The sequence below is a fragment of the Alexandromys fortis genome, unplaced genomic scaffold (genome assembly GCF_014885135.2).
Source record: "Alexandromys fortis isolate MF-2015 unplaced genomic scaffold, M_Fortis_MF-2015_v1.1 scaffold_9, whole genome shotgun sequence".
Lineage (NCBI taxonomy): Eukaryota > Metazoa > Chordata > Mammalia > Rodentia > Cricetidae > Alexandromys > Alexandromys fortis.
In genome coordinates, this window is record NW_026067892.1 from 8,247,565 (window position 1) to 8,269,597 (window position 22,033).

The window sequence follows — 22,033 nt, forward strand, 5'->3', positions numbered from 1 at the left end:
AAAGGGTGGGGCTCTCTGGCCCAGGAGTGGTGCTGCGGTGGACGGAGACAGGCCACGAGAAGAGGAACTTTAGACAGACAGTCTTTTGGGGATCAGACCAGTGCTGGCGGCAACACAAGCAGCCCACTCTGCCTCACCAAAAGGGAATGGGGCACGGAAGAAGACGAGGACAATGGGCCGGGCTGGCACCTACAGGCAGGGAGGTTCCTTCTAGGAGAAAGCTGGGCAACTGGAACAAGAAGCCCTTATGCCTATCTGGAGTTCAGAAACATGCAACCAAGAATAGAGAGAAACAAACTAGGCTCACGGTGACCAGGTGACAAATGCTACCAAGCCCACAGGTGAGCTGAAGGCTGGTCCATTAGGAAGTCTTTCAAGACTCCTCCCAGGGGAGCCCACTGGCCAATCAGGCAGGGTGCAGCTTTCTCTGCTCTGTAAGTTCAAAACCAGCATAGCAGCTGGACCAGGGGCCCTCTTCTAGTCAGAGTAATAGCCTAGCTACGGCCCCAGAGGCGAGCTTGAAAGCACTCTGAAGGCCTGACTTTCACAGCAGGCTAGTCCTCCAGAAGGGGAGATCCCAGCATGCAGACCTGGCTCTGTCTCAATAAACCCACCGAAGACCTTGTTGTTCCCAGGGTCAGGGGTGCCAGGTCTCTGCCCCAACCACAAACAATACCTACCTAACTCCTTGGGGTGGATGCGCCCAGAGATCCCCCGAAACCCAGAAGCTCCACAGAGCTTATGTGTTGCCATGGCATCCCCTGAGAAGCGGGGTTCAGTAGCCCAAAAGGTGTGAGCCTGGCAGCAGGGAACAAACCAGGACTTGGGAGGTAGAAGGACCTTAGGCAGCAGCGTGGGGTGCTTCTGACTTCAAACCCACCACATTCCCTAAGGAACCTAAGAAGTGAAATCAGAAAGCGAAGGCGGTGCCTGCCACCAGCACCAAGATGGGCGGCTACCCTTAGGGTCATATGCATTAGATTAAGCACATAACCGGAGGGCTGCTGGAACAAGACTAGGTGACATGTCAACCCTCCTCCTTCAGGACACATCCCACCACCTGCTCTGGCGGAATACTTGGGGGAACCGTAGAGCCGTATGTATGTGCAGATGTGTAACATCCTGCTAAAAACGCAACATGGGTGGTGTTTTATGGACTCTTGAGGGGGCTGGAGAAGGCAGACAAGGTTCTGCATGGAATCTACAGGGATGAGCCCCTGAACTGGGTGCTACATCAGGAGAGTAGGAGGATAGAGACCAACTGGACAGGGCTTGGGGTACAGAGAGGCAGATCAACTTCCTCTCAAGGGATGGCTAGACAGGGACATAAGCAACAAGGAGCAGGCACAGGCCACACACTGGCTTCCTTTCTCAGTCTCGAGTTTCAGAATGAGGAATCTGTTCAGCAACAGCACCATTAGAAATCACAGGCCCATAAAAAGAAAACGACCTTGCAACAAAGGCGTCATCCCCAGAGCAAGCAACTTTGGAGGAAAGACACATTTCCTGGGCTTTATTACAGCAATACGGGAAAGTGTGACGCTGGCGGTGGAAGCCAGGGTCAGGTGTACGCTGGGCGTGAACTCTAGAAACTGAGCCATGATCCCAAGGCCTGTTCTCATTCCTATGCTTATACCCAGGGTAGAAACCATCCAAACCCAAGGTAAGCAGAGGGGCTGGAAAGACAAAAGAGCCAAAGACGAGGAGGAGAAACTGCTCCGGAGCAACAGAGATCACTCAGCCCAAGAAGGAAGAATCCAAGATGCGAATGGAGCTGTCTTCATTGTCGCCCTGATAACATGCACACCAGAAAGGGGCAAGTTCTGGGATGAAGGGCTTATTTGGCTCACACTCACAAAGTCAAGGTGGCTAGTCCCTTAGGCTACCAACCCAGGGAATAATGCTGTCCAGCTGTCCACAGTGAGCAGGTCCTTCTACATCACTTAGCATAATTGATATGCCCCCCCCCCCCATGGGCTATCCGAAACTAGACAATCCCTGCTGAGACACTCTTCCAATATGATCCTCACTGCGTCACACTGACCATTAAAGTCATCACAGGTGGTGTCCTTGCTCCAATGGCAAGAGGAGCACATCCCTGCCTCTCAGTACACCACTGAGAAAGTCACCCGCAACAATGTCCTAGCCACAGGTCCACAGAATGGCTCAGGACACTGCGCCAGTTGGGTGGACTCACTCTGCAAACTGCCCTGTCCAGCCTGCAAGCCCCTCAGAGTGATGTTCCTGAAGAAGGCTGGCCCACCGAGGATGCTACTTGGAAATGTGGCTAGATCATCTTTCAGATGTCCCATTACTCCCTAGTCACATGACCCGAGAGAAAGCCAACAACTGACCTCAGCTACACATTGGCGACATGAAGGTGACCCAAGGCAAGTCCCTTAGGACTGTTGGTGAAGGTTAAGTGGGAACTCACCGGGAAAGACCTTGGTCAATCCAAACCACTGTCAGCACCTCCTCTGTTGAAAAGCGAGTTAGTATAATACTCCTTGAGTACAGGACCAGGGCTAACATCGGCCTAGCCGAGCACTACCACTAGGGCCACCATGCAATTCCTGCTTGCTTAGGTAGCGGCCTCTGGCATGACTATTCTTAGCATCAAGAACCCACGCAACTCGCCTCTCCGAGTTTACAAAGCAATCCATGATCTCCCTGAAGAATGTATGCAGAGGGCTGTCACCCCTCTACTTGACATATGTCAAGAAAGCAGTTTTCTGTGGTTTGTCTAATGGTGCCATCATCTCTTTGTGACGCGTCTCTGAACTAGGAACTGCCTTTCAGAAGGCCTGTCCATGGAAGCCATGACCTTGTCCAGAGCGGAGCTCAGTGCCCCACGTGGATTTCACATCTACCCCACACTCTCGGCGGGTGGACCCCCCGGACTCACTGCTTTGCTGGGCTCCAGGGCTCCTGAGGCCAGAGCATCGCGGCTGCCTCTGCCTTTGCTGCTGAGGTGTGGAGAGGAGGAAGGCGAATCATCGATGTAGGGCAGCCCATCCTGGTGCCGGCGCTGCTCCTCGGCCTGGTCTGCGGCACAGCCGTACCCAGGTGGTGTGCCGAACGAGGAATCTGTGTGCACAGAGAAGCGACCGTGTTAATGAGAGCCAAAGGGCCGTTTCAGGGGCGTCTACGGCTCACCTGTCCACTCAAGGGCCCAAGCTGACACTATCTCCGCAGCAAATTGGCATCTCTCGGGGGTTTTAGGTACAAGGCCACCAGTCTCAAGACCTACTACTAGCCAAAGACACAGGGTGAGAAGGGGTATCCAGAAAATACAAGAGTAGCCAAGACTGTCCTTGGGAAATGGGTGGCATAGTGGACAAACAGGTAACATCTGATCTTGGTAAACACACACACACACACACACACACACACACACACACACACACTTTTCTAGGACATGGCTCCTAAGACCATTAGGCGCTCCAAAGTGACAACTATAGTTCATGTTTGTGAGATGACTGGGTAGCTCAGGATGGGGGTTGGTTTGTTGGGGTGAGTGGAAGGGAGGACCGAGATTGCGGTTAGAGAGTTGCAACTTTCAGTTATGACCCCGGCCCTCTAGGGAAAGGAAGGGGGCTGAAGCCTGAGCCAATTATTTGAGGCCAGTGGCATAATCCGTCAAGCCTATAGAATGAAACTTCTAGAGAAACCTAAACGGCAGGGTAGGGAGAATGTCTTGGCCACCGAGTCACAGGAAAACACTCTAGGCCACCCCACCATATAACTCGCCTCATGCCTCTCTTTCCTCTCACTCGTTCTGAGTGGTTCCTCTTTTGTTTTATTTTTAATCAGAGACTGAAAGTCTAGTTAGGAAACTGTTTCCCTATCTTCTGCCACCAGCCATCCCTGCATCGACGAGAGTTATGAAAGATGGGTTGTGAGCCGCTCCTCCCTTTCCTCATTTATATGGTTGAAAAGAAACCTGGGGCTTGGAGATGGTGGAGTGAGGGGGAGCTGGTATTATAGGGCTGAGTCCTTAACCTGTGGGACCCAGTACCATCTCCAGGAAGATGATGCCAAACCGGAGCTAACGCTGCACTATACCCAGGTGGCATCCCCAGGAAACTTAAGGGTTTCTGGGTGTGGAGGAAATTAGGTCATAGAAGTGTTCTGTTGAGGACGATGAGAAGACAGACAGGGGCTTATCATATGGGGAGGGGACCTGGCTAGAAGAACCCCAAATGCAAGGATACCCTTGTATGGTCCCTATACGCCTACCTATGGGGGATGCAATGGGCAAAAAAGACCACAGTCCTCTGTACTAATTGTTGGCAAACCCAGGAAAAGCTCAATCATGATCCTGGACTGCCCCCGGCCCCACCCTGCCCCATGATACTATTTATAATAGTAACCTTTTGCCAAGACCTTCCAGTGAACATACACACAGAGGCAAAATGTGGCCTACCCTTTGCAAAACAACTTTATGCGGACGGTTGGGGCCTGTGGTGGGTTAGCATGGCAACCAGCACAGTGCCAGATACCAGACCAGACAGCCAAGCTGGTCATGACCCCAGTTACCTGGCTAGTCCTCTGGGAAGCCTCTATAAGAATGAGGGTGTTAAGCCCGGTATGGTTGCATGCACCTTTAACTCCAACACTGGGAGGCAGAGGAAAGTGGATCTCTGTAGGTCTGAGGCTAGCCTGATCTACACAGGAGTTCCAGGGCAGTCAGAGATACAAAAGTGATCTTATCACAAAACTTAAGTGGGGGTCAGGGGTAGGGATCAGGGTGCTGGGCCTGGCTGCATTTCAAAGCTCCTGGGTGATGCTGACAGGCAGTGGGGTACACCGTTTAGAGACACAGGATGCTGTGACATCAGCTATCCATGGTTGCCATGTTCACAGTAAGTTCTAGCCTGAGACCATAGGATAGCAGGCCAGTCCAGCGACAAGAACGGGCAACCGTGAACAGTGATTACCAGCAAGGCCAGGTGGTCCTGACCCGAGGAACTCAACCCACAGCCCAGACCCCCTTTATTCCAATCCAATTGCAGCACAAGGACAGAGGGGTCCATTCTGCGAGAGCCTCGTGGCTAGTGAAGTTCCACTTACAGGAAATAACATAGTCCCACAAAGGTATTTACCACCCCCACCCATACACACCTCAAGGCTGGCTGACAAAGCATGTTGGCCACCTGTAGCTCCTCTTTGAACCACTCTTAGCTCGAGAGTCCTTCCTTCCAGTTTGCTGAAACAGGACCTCACGTGTCTCAAGCTGGCCTGTGTCCCCCAACAACTCACTGTGAAACCGAGGGTGACCTTGAACTTCTGGACTTCCTGTCTCCATGTGAACACTGCAATTCCAGGCCTGCAACCCTCTACTAGATTTCTGTGGTGTTGGGGAGCACACCCAAGGCTGGCTAACATGCTAACAACTCAAGTACACACCCAGGCCCCAACTTGCAGTTTTCAGTGGAATTGGACCCCTCACCAGAGACAGCACAGACAAGGGCCCAGTGTCAGCTAAACATTCATAAGAATCTTGTGACCGTCTTGCTCTTTTCCTAAGGCATCTTTTCAGATGATAATCAAGAGTCCTCAAGTCGCTCCTCCTGCCACCTGAGTCACTGGTGACCCAGGAAGCAAGCTGTGTCCCACCCTCTGAGGAGCTAGGCATTTGAACTCAGGAGGAACATGGCCATGTTCTTAGCTCTACCTACCCAGACCACGAAAACAGACCGAGAGGGCCAGGTAACCCATTCATTGTAACACACTGGATTCAAGAGGAAGAGGGAGGGGGCTCTGGGGAGAACTGGGGCTAGGGCGGCAGCTCAGCTGCGGCAGAGTGACCCCCCCCCCCATATTTACAGACATGAGAGCAGATCGGACATCCAGCCATGACAGGAAGGCTTCCCCAGCTCCTACCCTCCTCCCAGCTCTGCACTCTCTCCAGGGTTGAAGGCAAACTGAAGTTGCACATTGCTGGTGATGGCTGTTTCTACAGACAGCTGTTCACATCCTTGGGCAGGCAGACCTCTCCACTACAGGCTTAGAAATCTGCAGGGCACGCAGGTTCAAGTCTCACCACAGTTAGAGCCAGTTTTGGACCTGTGATCACAAGCTACAGGCTACAGCCTTCTCCCAGAACCCTATGAATCCCAAGTTGACTACAGCTCGGAAAATGACCATCAACAAGGACCATGAGGTCGGTCACCAACAGGGGTCTTCCTTCAGCTTGGAGCAGTACCTTACATAGTAGCCAGGGCACTACCCGGAACTAAATTTCCTAACAACCGGGAAGCCTCAGGTCTTACAAGAAGCAGGGTGGGAAACACCTACTTGTTACCCTTTGCCAGGCACTTCCCACGCCTCTTCATGGTGTTGCAATCTTTCGCACATTCTGTGGATGTATGCAGACACCTCGGTGGGCATGGATTTCCAGATCACCATTTTTCTGACAGAGTTTTGGAGCCTGACTACATTCAAGTCCACCTATGACTATTGTAATTTAAAACCCTGTAAGATGCAGGGAGTTCCATCACCGATGACGCAACACCCGGCAGGTCCTGAGGGTGCACACAGCGTGCCTGGGGTCCACAGGCAGAGAGGTCAGGGAGTATGGAGAGAGAAAGCAGGAAGGAGGAGCAGGAGGACATATCAACGCATCAGCCTTATGGGCCCAGGGTGGTATCCAAACATTTTTCTAATGGGGTTTTAATTGGTAGGTTTAAAGCACACTGGCACTATTGGGGTGTCACTAAGGCCTAGCTTCGCCATCTGTGTGACATGTGGGGTTAGGATGGCAAATTTAGTTGGTCTGTCCACCTGCTCTAGGACCACCTAGGGAAGTGGTCACTGGGAGGCGGTTATATAAGGCAGATGTTGCAGGAACTGGAAGGAGGGAAATTGTGAAACAATTGCACAACTGGAAGAGAGACTGAGACCTGCTTGTAAGGGGAGGAAGCCCACTTCTGCTAAATATAGATGCCAAAGCAGCACAGAACTGAACTTCATGAGCAGGGAAAGAAAGTCTGCTGAGTGTAAGCAAGGCGCTTGGTACGTACGTGTGTGTACACACACACACACACACAGAGCCTGTTGAAATAGGCTTGTTATCCCATCACTGAAGAAGCTAATGCAGGATGATTATAGGCTCAAGGCATGCCTGAACTATGAGGTGACTTCAAGGCCAGTCTGGGCAACATAGTCAGAGCCTCTATCTCAAAATGAAGGGTAAAGGGGGGCGGGTCTAGAGATACAGTTTAGCATCCTAAGGCCCTAGGCTTGACCTCGAGTGCCTATTATTGTCACTTTCCAAGCACACTCCAAAGAGAAGGTGTCCCTAAAATCCTGGGCTGATAACCACACGATCCAGCAATTCTATTACCTACGTGACCAAGGAGACTGGAAAGTTGTTTACTCTGATGTTTAAACAAACACTTGTGTCGTGATGTTCACAGAAAGCGCTGTTCACAACAGTCAAGGAGCCGCAAGTGGCAGCGGCAGGAAGCTTGCCTGGCATGTGCACAGCCTGGGTAGAGCCCCACCGCTGGCAAAACCCAAGAGTGAAGTTACGCCTTGGTCAAAGAGTGGAATCAATCCAAATACTCATTTTCTACAATGGTCTATGAGCTTTAAAGGAAAGATGTTCTGATGTCAGCTACAAGACGGATGACCCTCGAGGATGCTACGTTCCGTGATCAGAGCCACTGACAGACAGAAAGGGTCACACATCACGGTACCATTCACACGGTCCAGCAGGTACGTGGAAAGTTACAGGAAGTAGGGCAGTCACTGCTTTGTGATTGTGAGGTTTGGGAATTAGGGGATGGGGAACTGTGGAACCAAACTGTGGGTTTTATGTCAACCTGACCCAAGCTAGAGTCATCTGAAAGGAGGGACTGAGAAAATGCCTCCATAAGATCCGGCTGCTGGGCATTTTCTTTTTTTCTTTTTTTTTAAATTTATTTATTTATTTATTAAAGATTTCTGTCTCTTCCCCACCGCCGCCTCCCCTTTCCCTCCCCCTCCCCCAATCAAGTCCCCCTCCCTCGTCAGCCCAAAAAGCAATCAGGGTTCTCTGCCCTGTGGGAAGTCCAAGGACCACCCACCTCCATCCAGGTCTAGTAAGGTGAGCATCCACGAAACTGCCTAGGCTCCCACGAAACCAATAGGTCCAGTAGAATCAAAAACCCGTTGCCATTGTTCTTGAGGTCTCAGTAGTCCTCCTTGTCCGCTATGTTCAGCGAGACCGGTTTTGACCCAGGCTTTTTCAGACCCAGGCCAGCTGGCCTTGGTGAGTTCCTGATAGAACATCCCCATTGTCTCAGTGTGTGGGTGCACCCCTCGCGGTCCTGAGTTCCTTGCTTGTGCTCTCTCTCCTTCTGCTCCTGATTTGGACCTTGAGATTTCAGTCTGGTGTTCCAATGTGGGTCTCTGTCTCTGTCTCCTTTCATCGCCTGATGAAGTTTAATATTCAGGAGGATGCCTATATGATTTTCTTTGGGTTCTCCTTCTTATTTAGCTTCTCTAAGAACCCGAATTATTGCTGGGCATTTTCTTAATTAGTGATTGATGTGGGAAGGCCTGGGTGGTGCTGTCGTTCGGTTAGTGGTCCTGGGTTCTATAAGAAAACAGGCTGAGCAAGCCACGGAGAAAGTCAGTAAGTGACCCCTCCATGGCCTCTGCATCAGCTTCTGCTTCCAGGTTCCTGCCCTGCTTGAGTTCCCATGGTGACTTCCTTCAGTGATGAACAGCGATGTGGAAGTGTAAGCCAAATAAACCCCTTTCTCAACAACTTGCTTTTAGTCATGGTGTTTCATCGCAGCAATAGAAACTCTTAGATTGCTAGTTAAAACTGAATGGATAACACCCAACTGCTTATTTTAAAATAATTAATTCTGAGTTAGACCTAGTGGTTTAGGTCTGACTCAACACACACACACACACACACACACACACACACACACACACACACAGAGAGAGAGAGAGAGAGAGAGAGAGAGAGAGAGAGAGAGAGAGAGAGAGAAAAAGAGAGAGAGAGAGAGAAAGAGAGAGAGAGAGGTGTGGGCACACAATGATTTTCATGTTACATGAATTTTCCCTCAATTAAAAATAAATTGGGTGCACAGCACCATACTCCATGCCCGCGGCTCCTTAGGGAGCTTACAGCAGGAGGCTTGCAGACAGCTTAAGCTACATGAGTCATTGTCTTAAAAAAAATACAAAACAAAAAACCAAATCTAACAGTTTTCTGAAGGCCAAGAGAACTATTCAAAATAGCCAAAAGAACCAGCCAGTTGGTGCTGTAACCCCAGGCAACCTTGAGCAGCAAATGGCCACTGAGCTTTCTGAGATAGTTGCCGGTTTCAGTGGATTTTCTACTTTCTCTTCCTCTGTTAGGCTGGCAGCTGTCCCTCCTGCTCTGACAGACAAGTACATCAAAACTCTTGATAAAGGGAACATCCCTCACCCACTTGGCTAGAATACAATGCCAAGAGCACTATCTTTAGGAAGAGGGCCACCGTGAGCACTGCAATCCTGGGTCTCTTGGCCCTTGCACCGCATCCCCCAAAATGGCATCATCATTTTTGGCCAGTTCCCAAGCACGGAAATCCCCGGTTGCCTGGGCAGGGAGAGGTCATGGTCATGAATCAGTGTATGCCACACTGAAAGCCCTGAGGCTGGCTAAGCCATGACTACCACCCAGGCGGGTTGCAGAATGCCAGCCGGGAAGGACCCGAGAGTGCCCTGCTCATGGCCTGTTGCCTTGGCTCTCCAGGTGGTCCTATTTGTCCTAGAGGAGGGGGCAGATGTTTCTAGTGATTTGTTTTTAGATCAGTGGTTCTCAGCCTTCCTAATGTTGTGACCCTTTAATATAGTTCCTCATGTGGTAACTCCCGACCACAAAACTATTTTTGTTGCTACTTCATGACTGTAATTTTGCTGCTCTTATATGAATCATAATATAAATATTTTTGGAGATAGAGGTTTGGCAAGGGGGTCACGACCCACAGGTTGAGAACTACAGTCTTAGAGGCTGACCCATATATACTGCACTGCTCTGTCTACTCAGGGCCTGGGTTCCAGGTGGCTGAAGATTCTGAACTACCGAAAGGCCAACTTTGCAGGAAGACGGACATCTTCCCCCAGCTGAGTGTACCCACAATGTGGGCAAGTACCCTCCCTAAGGTGGTTTGAGTGAGAAAGACCCCCATAGGCTCATATGTTTGAATAGTTGGTCCTCGGTTGGTATCTGGGAAAGATCAGAAGGCGTGGCCTTCAAGGGGGTGTGCCACTGGGGGGTGGGCTCTGAGGTTTCAAAAGCCCACACCATGTCCAGTTTCTCCCTCTCTCTGACTGACACTTGTGGATTGAGAGGAGAGTTCTCAGCTACGGCTCCATTGCCCTGCGTGCCGGCCACTGTGCTACCTCTGACGATGATCAAGGCTGCACCCTCTGGAACTGTAAGCCTCCAATACACTCTTCTATAAGTTGCCTTGACTGTAGTGTCTTCACAGCAGTAGAAAAGTAACTAAGACATTCCCCTTATATAACTGGCATCCAGAACACAGTTAAAAAAAAAAATCTTCAGCTTCTGAGGACTTAGGTGTCTCAAACTCCTAGACACTGGAGGCTGGAGAAGTGATCTGATGCTCTAGGCCCTAGGCTGAAACTGGCTGGTGCCCTAGGCAAGGGCGGACCCCCGCCCCCCAGGAAAAGGCAGCAGCCCTTTGCCATGAGAAGGGTTGATTAAATTACTGTTTCTTGAGCCACCTTGCTTTTTATTTTTTGACAAGGTTAAGAAAACCTTCTTGGAGCCTCAACTATTTATCCCAGACAAATGAACACAGCATCTGTCACACCAAGAGATGGGCTGCATTTAGCACCTGTGACAGGCATGTCATGTCACAACACATAACCCCTCTCCCCTTGGAACTATGGGATGTGTATATCAGGACGATCATGCCAAGGTCACCAACAGAGGAAGCTGAGGAAATGACTATAAAATCTGAGGGAGGTATAGGAGAGGCAGATAGGCTCCGCCCTGAACACAAAGGCAAACAGAAAGCCATGAAAGGTCCAGGGATAACTCTCCTAAAAAACCACATCCTTGGGCTGAGAACGTTAGTGCCAGAGTGCTTGCCTATATGTGCAAAGCTCTGGGTTCTGTTCCTACTGATGTTAAAATAAAAAGTAGGTCCATATCTTAACTCTGGTCCTGCAAGGTGAACAGAATCGTATTTGGAGGCAGACAGACATAATTAAGGAGCCTCAGATGCCATCTCTGTAGATTACCCAATAGTATCGCTCTGTTGTGCCCGTGTCCTCAAAGATCACTCATGAGAAATATAGGGTATATTCCTATACATCAAGAAACTGTCCAAGTCTTGGGACACCACCAATGTGACTTCAGTTTTGTTACTATCTGGACTCCACAGGCTAAGGGCTCAGTCCGACACACTGAGTTCACGTCAGTCAAATGTTGAGGCTACCTAGGATTTTTTTAAAAAATTAAGATTTATTTATTATGTATACAGTGTTCTGCCTGCATATATGCCCTACAAGAGGGCATCAGATCTCATTATAGATGGTTGTGAGTCACCGTGTGGTAGCTGGGAATTGAACTTAGGACCTCTGGAAGAACAACCAGTGCTCTTAACCTCTGAACCATCTCTGCAGCCCTATCTGGGACTTCTGAATGACCAGCTACTAAGCGGTATACGTGTGTGTTTCTGCCACACTGTTCTTCCAGTACAGTGATTTTTCTAGAATAGCCTAGATTTTTGGAGAGATCACTATAGACAGGAGACCCTGGGCCGAGAGAAGCCTCTAGACAGCTGACGAAAACGATTTTGTCACAACTAATAAAACCTACCATGAATATTGCCTATGTTTTTTTTTGAATAGTGATATTTCAAATAAGAATGTTAAAATATCATTGAACCACACTTAAGGCTGAAGCACACGTGACCTTTGTACTTAACCTTATTCCTTTCCTAGCTATAAACCTGTCATTTTATGAGAACCTCACAAACAAAATAACAAACCCTATTAAAGCGTATCTTAACTTCCTTGTGACCTACATACAGTAAGGATTCCTTGGACCCTTTTGACCTACTTTTTAGAATTCGTAAGTCCACAATCCTGTCCCATGCACTTCAGAAATCACAGTTTGAAAAGAGAAAGCTTCTGGAAGCCTTCTGAACAACATCACTCCGCCCACCCCAATCACACAGTGGTTATTGTTGAGATGCTCAAGGCCAAAGGAGAATTTCCTGAGGACCCCACAGCCCCGGCAGGGTGTGCACTGTTCCTTTGTACTAAAACCTTCTAATGACAAACTCCAAGCCTGATTCACATTTGTTTGTTTTAAGGTCCCCACTGCCAGCCTATCATAAAGGACACAAATGATAACAGCCAAATGGAAGAGGTAAACAGGGCACACACATCAGTGCTGTACTGGCAACCTTCTCTGCCTCTCCAAATGCCCACTTGGAAGCTCTCTCAATCCCCTTGTTTAGTTTCTTTACGGAGTCACAAATGACTCGCTCACAGACTGCGGGCATCAATTCAATCTCCAGCATCTTGTCCTTCCCCAGAGGCAGGGGGTAGGGCTGCAAGTTCCAACTCTCTCATCCTATAGTTTTTGGTTCTCCTGGCAACCAGCCCCATCCTAAAGCTACGTAGTCTTCTAAAGTATGAGACCAAGAACTGGTCTTGGAGCCACACTGCTTGTAACTTTTTGTTATGCAGCCCTTGTAGATCAATGCATAGTCTATCGTGGATCTCAGACACCAGCACCAAAGAACCATTTCTTAATTACCACCTGCCCACAGAAACAGAACTCATTATAACCTGCTGGCCATGGAAGCGACATGCCCCGAGCGCCCCAGCTAGGTCTCAAAGTGGAGACGGAAGGTGGTCTTCTAGTTAATAGTTAAGAGCAGAAGGTTTGATCATAATCTGGGCTGGATCCTCAACTTCAGCATCCATGAGCTGAACTGGAAAGAGGGTACTGGAAACACGGTAAGCTCTGTGCAAGGGATGTTCTGGAATCTGTACCAGAATTTATGGTATAAGATATGTGGGCAGATGTCAAAAGCCAAAGGAGAGATCAAAAAGTGGCAGGGTCTGCCAGCCCAGGGTAAATGGATTTTCCCCTGGGAACTCGCTCAGTTTTCTGCTTAAACAGATATTGGTTGGGAGAAATATCATCGTTTTTGTTCCCTGCCTCCACTACTCATCCTTGAGGGCCTTCTTCAACAAATCCCCTATAGAAGAAAGATGACAAACTGGAACTGCAGGGAAGAGGGAGGGGGCCAGAGGTTCTTTTCATCTCTCAACATTCCCATCAATGAAATGAGGATAATGACACTCTTACCCGAATGCCCTGGGGGGGGGGGGACAAGTAAAACCACTACTCCCCTACCAGAAGGAGGAAGCGCCTAGAAGCATCACTTACAGCAATTACTGCAAACTGGCTATTCATACCAGCCAAGGTGTGATAGCTATCGTCACTGTGTGGCTCCCTTCCAGAAGACCATCTATCTGATCTGCCCTTGCTTGGCTTCTCTAGTGTGTGGAGCCACTGCTACTACTGTTTTAAACCATCTCCACTTATAAAATGCGGCAAGATCCGCATGCTGGCAGGACTCGCTGCAATTGTCTGTTTTCTGTTGCTATAATGAAACACCAGAGGGCAATCGCTTATAAAAAGATCATTTAGCTCACGGTGGCATGGTGTGGCTATGCTGCGGGTTCCCCTAACTGTATCGTATCACAGTGGGCGGCATCTGTTACAGTCCGCCTGGGAAATGCTCCCCATAGGCTCCCGTGTGTTACAAGCTTGGTCCCCAGCTTTTGGAAGGTGGCAGAAGCTTCAGGAGTTAAGGCCCCAGCTGGAGGAACAGGTCACTATTATTAGGAGCTAGTCATTGTCTTCGGTCCCTTCCTCTGGTTTCCACTCCCCCTGGCTTCAGGGATAAAGACAAACAGCTTTCCTCTGCTGTGTCCTTCCTCTATGATGCCTCCGTCTTGACAGTGACCTAGAGGCAAAGGCGGCAGCAGATGACCACAGACCGAAACCTCTAAAACCGTAAGCTGAAACGGATCCTTCCTTCCTTGCTTGCTTTCTCCTGCATTTCGTTCTGGGGATAAAAAGTCTGATTGAGGTAACACGGCACCACTGTGAGATTGCCAGAGAGGGGAAGGGACTGGTGTCCCCCCCTAGAATAACCCACTGTTGGATCTAATCTAGGGTCCCATGAGAACTAACCCAAAGGTAACTTGCCCAGCATGTTAACCAACTTCTACTGGGTCTCACCTCTAAAAAGTCCCATTTCTAATCAGCATTACCACTAACACACTAGACGCCAAATGTCCAACATTCAAATCTTTGGGGGACATATCTAAATCATAGCGGCATCTACTTATAGGGTCTAAGGCTTTTGTGGGCCAGAGAGTCATCCAAGCACAGTGGTCCCTGCCTACCAGAAAGGGTCAGCCGAGACTCAAATGCCCATGGTATATACTGGCCACTTATCTACGGAGGTCCTCTTTTCCATTTTCTCAGATGCCAGATTTCTGTTCTGAGGCAAGAACCAGGCTGGAGCAGAACTCTGCAGGGCTTCAGGCTCTGTAGGCCAAAGATCTCCATGCAGTCTCTGCATATGGCCGAGAAATGAGCCCGACAGCCAGTCAGTCAGTAAGGACTTCTTTGTCCAGATGCAAGAGGAGACAGAGAACTTGGCTCTTGACCTGAAACTCAAAACCGTCATGTTGGAATTACCAGTCGTGGTGATAATCCCAGTTGTCATCAAGGGTGTGACAATCTGTTCCAAGACCCACCTGTCACTCCTTGGCCAGTCAGGCTGGGGAACCAGGCCCAGCTCCCAGCCTGCTTCCCCTGGGGAGAAGAGATTCACAGGCCTGAGCTGTCCCTGACTGGAGCAGCTGCCAGATGCTCACACACCCACTCAGGGCCCACACTCCGGGCACCGGCCAGACCAGTCAGGTGAGCAGGTCCTGATGGCAGCTGGGCTATGTTCCATCCCCCAAGTGCTCTCCAGGGAAAGTGAGTGTCTGACACAACTCCAAGGAGGCGCGGCTGAACCACTTCTCTCTGTTACGCAGTCCCTACGTCATCAGTTGGCATAGTATCAGGAAGAGGCCTTCCTCCAGAACTGTGGGATCCACTGGGAGCCGAGACATCTGGAGGGGTGCCCAGAAGGTACCTTCTGGCTCTAAGTCTGGCGTGTCTCACAGAAAATCTCCAAGTACTAGAGCAACGCCTGGTCCTACTGGATCACCTTGCCCAACATTCTTATCTCAACAGCCACCCCTGTTCTCGGGGGCTTGTAAGGCTGGCAGCTTATTTAGGATGAGTCAAAAACACTTAGGCTTCCTAGACAAGTATGCACTTCTTACATACAAGTTAATCCTAGCCCACTGACCTCCCTCTGGACAAAGGACAGTAGTAGCAACCACTGATTTCACACCAGTGTCTGGCGGACACGAGTCACCTCTGTCTTCAGGAAGAAAGCCCAGAGCTGCTTGCACCCAGGGCTTTTAGCTCGGCTAAGGTGGAGTCCCCCGATACTCAATGCTTTGCACCTTGACTGTGCAGACATGTACTTTTGCTGGATTTTGCTCTGTTTTTGATGGAGTGAAGGAACTGTCACCAGTGGAGCATGGGCCACTTCTTTAGCAGGGTGGACTGCTATTTGGACAGCTGATAGGAGACCATCAGAGTGCTTCTCCCCAATGAGTCAGCAACACACTGGCAATGCAAATGTCTCTCAGCTCCCACAGCTCCACCAAGAATGGATTGGTATTACAGGATGAAGTCATACCACCAGGGAAGAGGGAACTATGAGAGGGCCAGAGTCACATGGAACCCCAGGGCTCAACGACTCAAAGAAAGAAGCCATTCTCCATGTGTACTGGACTAGTTGTTGTGGTGCATGGTGGTAGCTGGGGAGTCTTTAACTGAAGTGCCCCAAAAGGCCTCTAGGTCCACCAGTCCCAGGAGTTGTCAGCTCTCACGGGCAACACCCTTCAGCTTTGTGGAGGAGGCACTGTATGAGATGTTGCTTGCTACAGACTGTATGTTTGTGTCTCACCAAAATTCACATGTTGAAACTTAATCCCTCATATTTGGAGGTGAGAACTTAAGAAGGTGGCCAGGACAGAAGGGTGGAACTCTCGTGAGTGGGAATGGCACTTTTCTGGGACCCCAGAATACTTCTCTCCCTTCTACCATGGGAAGACACAGAGAGAAGACCAGTCAATGGGGCAGAAAGAAGGATCCTGACCGTATCTGCCACTGTCTTGATCTCAGACTGCTGCCTCTTGAACGGAGAAACTACGATTGGTGGTTTAGGTCACCTAGTTTAGAGTACTTTCATTAAAGCCTAAATCTGATGTATATGCATTATTCTGAGTGTTTCCTAGTAGCCCCCTTTGCACCCCATGTCTGAGAACATGCAGACTTGAACTGTAGGGGTGTTCTCTTCGTGGGAGGAGGCACTTACAGGTGCTTTAGAGTCAGGATTCTGCCTGGGGGTCAGGCAGAAAAGCCTTCAGGCTTAGAGATGGAGATGAAATGGAAGCCTGCCTTCTGCTGGTTTTCACCCTCATCCCAGCTGCCCAATCAAGAGCAGTCAGGAGAAAGTACTGCTGCAGATCCGGGTGGAGCTGTAGACCCTGTCGAACTGGCCCCTCAGGGCAGGGGGCAGGCTGTGAGCACACACCCTCCTCCCAGCTGTCCCCAGCCTTCAGGCTGCCTTAGGCTCCAAGGCCCTCTGGGCCCTGAGCTCCACCCTGGTCCCACCCTTCCTCACACAGGCACCCAGGGCCTCATACCAGCTATTGATTCCCAGTGCACACCCCAGCCTGACCAGCCTGGGCCCCTGGGTGCACCATTCTAGAGCCTGGCTCACACCTACCTCATACCTGAGGGGTCTATGAGTCCTACCAATCTTTATAACGCTCCACTCCTTTCCCTGAAGGCCTTAACCTGATTCTTGCTCCTGCAGCCTGGGCCAGGGGAACATTCTCCAGAGTTCTCTCTCTTACCCTTCATAGGATCCCCCTACTCCAATACCCAACTCTAGATTGTGGATTTTCTTTCAACTTTTAGTATTTTTTGAAGACAAGGGCCTATTCTGGTCCCTCCGCAGGCTGATGACCATTTAAAAACCATGGACCATTTGTAGAGCACACTTCTAGTCCACTTAGACTGTACTGCTAATTAGGTGCTCAGATCTAAACCAATAAGCAAACAACTACACATATACAGAACCACTGGGAGCCCATCTGTGGCTTAGCCAGGGAAAACATCAGGCTGGCCAAACCCACAGTAGGCCACGAGGCCAGGGTAGGGGTGGGGTGCCTGACATACAGGAGACTTAAAGGCTTTCTGAGTTGGTAAGGCACAAATAAATGATATAAATAAACTGCGGTCTCCTAGGAGTCCAGCAGTGCTAGGATCTCTGTGAAAATGTCAGAATAAAAGATGCGCAGAAAATGTAGCTCAGTTGCAGAGAGCTTCCTAGCACGTATGAAACCCTGTGTAGCTCAGTTGGTAGAGTGTTTGCCTAGCATACATGAAACCCCGTGTGTGCCTCAGTTGGCACAGTGCTTCCTAGCATGTAAGAAACCCCATGTAGCTCTTGTGCTTGTCTACATGTATGAGACCCTGACTTAATCTCTGGCACTGCATGATCCATGTGTAATGGGGAACACCTATAAACCCAGGGTTTATAGTCATCCTCAACAACACAAGTTCAAGACCTGCTCAGGTTACATGAGGCAAAAGAGAAGGGGGGGGGGAGAGGAGGGGAGAAGCGAAGGAGGGAGCCAAGAGGAGGAGGGAAGGGAGGAAAGGAGAGGGGAAGATAGGGGAGAGGAGACAGAGAAGGACAAGAGAGAAGAGGACTGCAGGGGAGGGGAGAGAAGGGGTTTACATACATGGACACAGTTGGTCCCTTCTAGAGGCCTTACACCAGGGCTCAGCACGTCTGTAGGGTGAACAGGCTGAGCTCACTGGGAATGAGTTACAAAAACCCAAAGTGATGTTCTTGGTTACTGACCATCAGGAAAGCCTCCCATACCTAGTATCCAGTTCCTCTGGATGACCTGTTCCTTTTCCCAAGAGCCCCTAAAGCAGTGACTCTCAACCCTCCTGATGCTGTGACCCTTTCATACAGTTCCTCGTGACGTGGTGACCCCCAACCATAAAGTTATTTTCGTTGCTGCTCCGTAACGGTAATGATGCTACTGTTATAAATCATAATGCAAATATCTGATACGCAGGATATTTGTCATGCGTGACCCACAGGTTGAGAACCACTACCCTAGAGGGTATACATCCTGAGGCAGGTGAGGTCACCATGCCTTCTAAGGACTAGGAGGATGCCCGCCGTGTACGAACGCAGAGCCTAGTAGTACAAACACAGCACCAGCACCGGCTTTATGCTTTAGGAAAAGAGGGAAATAAAACAATAAAGCAAAAAAGGCAGTGGTGGTATCTTTTCTGTTTCCAAACAAGAACAGCCTGTCACCACCAGGAGGACAAACAAGACAGGCTGCTTCCGCCAGGAAAGGGGCCAGTGGCAACACGGAGACACAGCCAGAGCCCCAAGTCTGTACAAGCTGCTCGCGAGGTCTTCACAAGAAATGAGCATCCAAGCGGGAGCCACAGCCACAGCCCGTGCGTGGCCCACAGGAAGCTCCCATAGGGCGCTGCTTAGAGATTCTAAGGGTCCCAAGAGACAATGGTTTCCTACGGGATCCGCATTACTTACATACACTTTTTTAAAATTAAATTTTCTTAAGGTTGGTGAGATGGCTTCACCGGCAGACACTTGCCTCCAAGTCTGGCGACCGGAGTTTGAGAGTTTGAGCTCCATCTCCAGGACCCATACAGTGGAAGGGCAAGAACTTACTCCTGCAAGTTGCCCTCTCAATTCCACACATGCATGCTAGTATGCACACATGCATGCACTCACGTGCACTCACGCACGCATGCGCGCGCGCACACACACATATACAAATGACAAGTATGCACTATGAATATTTTTTTTAAAGTTTAAAAATCTTTTATTGGAAACCTTTTCCAGGCTGAGAGGTGGTAGTGCACACCTTTAATCCCTGCACTTGGGAGGCAGAGGCAGGTGGATCTCTGTGAGATGGAGGTTAGCTTGGTCTACAGAGTTAGTAACAGGATAGCCAAGGCTATACAAAGAAACCCTATCTCAAAAAAAGGAAGAAAGGAAGGGAGGGAGGGAGGGAGGGAGGGAGGGAGGGAGGGAGGGAGGAAGGAAGGAAGGAAGGAAGAGAACCCTTTACCATGGTCTACTTCTCCGTGTAGACACACGGCTTCCTTTCCCCGTTTGCCCTGTTGCTGTATTCAGTGGCTTCCCATAGCTTCCCTATGCCTGTTCTGCTCAGGCACTTCTATTAACATCTACTGCCCGACTTAATGGTCTCTGCAGGTGAGGCCCCATCACCTGCGTGAACTTTACCTACTGAGCCCATCCTCACTGCCAGTGGGAGAAATACTTCAGGACATAGATACAAGAAGACTTAGGGAAATATCACATTTCCTACCCACAGATTCCCAGAAATCGCCTCCCCTCCTAGCTAGGCTGCATACCAGGGCTTCCTTCTTCTTCTTCCCAGCCTATAGCCAGCCCCACACCCAGCTGTTTTTTTTCCTAGAGCAACCACCCCGTGCAGTTGTTCAGGACGTACAGTGTTCTGGCAGCGAATGGGCCTCTGGCATAGTCCAGAAGCGTCTGTCAAGCCATTCCAGGTCCCAGCCTCACTATGCCTGGCCATAACGCACCGGATGAGTTACTGTTTCTCTCCCAAGTTCTTTGTCAACTGATTAGTCATGGAAACCCTACGAGGGCTGGGATCGATTGGTAGTAACAGCCTGGCACGGGATGGGGGTGGGCGCTATGGAAAACGGAAGCTGCTCTTGTTCTCTAATGGAAAAGGAGGGTTTTTATTTCAGAGACAACTTGCCCACTTTCCTGGCACAGAGGCACACCTCCACACCCTTTCCAAAGTGCACCAGCGGCATGTGCTGGGCAGAGCTGGGAGGCCCAGGGACTCCTGCAGCCCTGTGCTGGGCTGAACTGACTCTGCTTTGCCCGCCACCTAGGCTGACCGGGTTCCCTTCTCCTCGCTGTGGAGAGCAGCCATGGCATTTATCAGGAATGTGTGCTGCATCCTTCCCTGGGTCCCTGGACACCATCTGGCCATGCCTATGGAACACATGGGCCCATGAATTATGTCCCCACCTACTTCCACACTTACATTCATGTTCAGAGGGCGAATCTGCGCCTCTTTGGAGCTCTGGGTGCTGGGGGCGCAAAGAAGACCCTAGGGTCTTCTGGGTCTTTATCTCGGCCCTTCTGTCCTTTGTCCACTGGCTTTGCCTTGCTTGACTACTCATCTGGTTAACCTCTGAAGATGGTTTGTCTTCTATGTCCACCCCTGTCTGGTCTCCAACTTCCTAACCTAGTGTCTTACCGTCGGCCTGGTCACTTAGACCTCAATATCATTTTCCTAATTTTAACCTGCCTTTTCACTTCCACAGCCATTGCAATTTGGGAGACCTAGTGCTCAGGCATGGACAGGGTATTCTGGTGTCCAAGTTCCTGATATATTCTGGAGTAATGATGGGGTTCACGATGGACCCAGGGGCCTCAGAAACTAGAAACCGCTCTAGCCAGTCAGACTGGGAGAAGAAAATGGGAGACTCCACAGGCAGGCCTGAATCACAGTGTGAGTCCCAGCTTAGAGCAGACTAAAAGGGACTCAGGAAAGGTCATGGAAAGTTAGTGTGGAAGGCAGAAATGAAAAAAACAGAAGCTACCAGCCTCAAAATGCTAAGAAAAAGATCTGTCACAGAGAGGACCATCACACACAGAAAAAAATAAAGATATTTAAAAGCAGAAGCTAGGCTGGTAAGATAGCTCATCAAGTATAGACACTTGCTGCCAAGTCTGAACTAGGTTTGAACCCTGACGCCCACAAGGTGGAGGGAAAGAAACAGATTTCTACAAGCCGTCCACATGCGCTCTGTGGCACATGTGTGCTCTGCCCCACATAGTCAAGTCAATTAATGTAAGTTTTCTTTAAAAAGCAGAAGCTGAAAGCAGGGGGTGGCCCATGCCTATACTCACAGCACTCCAGGCCAGGAAGAGCTGCACAGGGAGACACTGTTTCCAAGTCACCTACCCCTCCTCAGCACACACAGGAACACACAAAGTAGACGCTGGAGCCAGGTGTACATGTCTGTAATCCTAGCATTTGGGAAGCAGAGGTAGGAGGGCGGTAAGTCCCAGGCCAGTAGACCCTTTCTCAAACCAAGGGGGAGAGACAGACAGACAGAGACAGAGATAAAACACATGACATAGCCAACAAGAGACTCAAAAAAACAGACAAGTAAGATGCCTTGTCAATGACTTCTTTTCTTTTTCTTTGCCTGCTATTGGCACCCAAGAGACCTAAAACCACTGACAGGTGCAAATGGGAAAATTAAGTCCCAGACATGCAGAAAGGCCTGTGTCTGCCAGCCAGAGGCTCAAAAGGGATCCTGCAGTAGGTTAAACTCTCTTGAGTTCATCTTCTACAAGTGAACACTAGAAAAACAGGACGTTTATCTTTCTTCCCACGGATGTGGCAGCAGGGGCCCCTGTAAGCTTTGGTGGTCCCGTAGGACCAAGGCAATGCCACTGAAGAGGCCGGACCCTTGTTCTTCACTAGCACAGAGGCAGTGGACTCGGAGAGTAAAATGTGAACACTGTCAGCAGAGGTGAAATTTTTCAGAATACCTGAAGGGAGGAATCCGAAGAGGCTATATGTATGGAAGTTTGTGGAGAAGGAGGATCCAGAAATAAAGATCTTATAAGTCTACATGTGAAGACGGGCCTCATCCCATCCCCCAGCTGCATATGTGTGGAATTACTACAGTGAGCACATCACAGCACTGCACGACACAATGCAGCACTGCACAACACATCACAGCACTGCACAACACAACGCAGCACTGCAT

General features: G+C 49.8%; 1 protein-coding gene across 1 annotated transcript in view; it reads right to left on the reverse strand.

Moving 5' to 3' along the window:
* Bcr (BCR activator of RhoGEF and GTPase) overlaps positions 1-22,033 on the reverse strand; it is a 117,587-nt gene that overhangs the window by 49,550 nt on the left and 46,004 nt on the right. Inside the window, exon 2 of the mRNA XM_050139908.1 lies at positions 2,906-3,087. Coding sequence (XP_049995865.1) covers positions 2,906-3,087 — 182 coding nt within the window. The remainder of the gene's footprint in view (positions 1-2,905; positions 3,088-22,033) is intronic.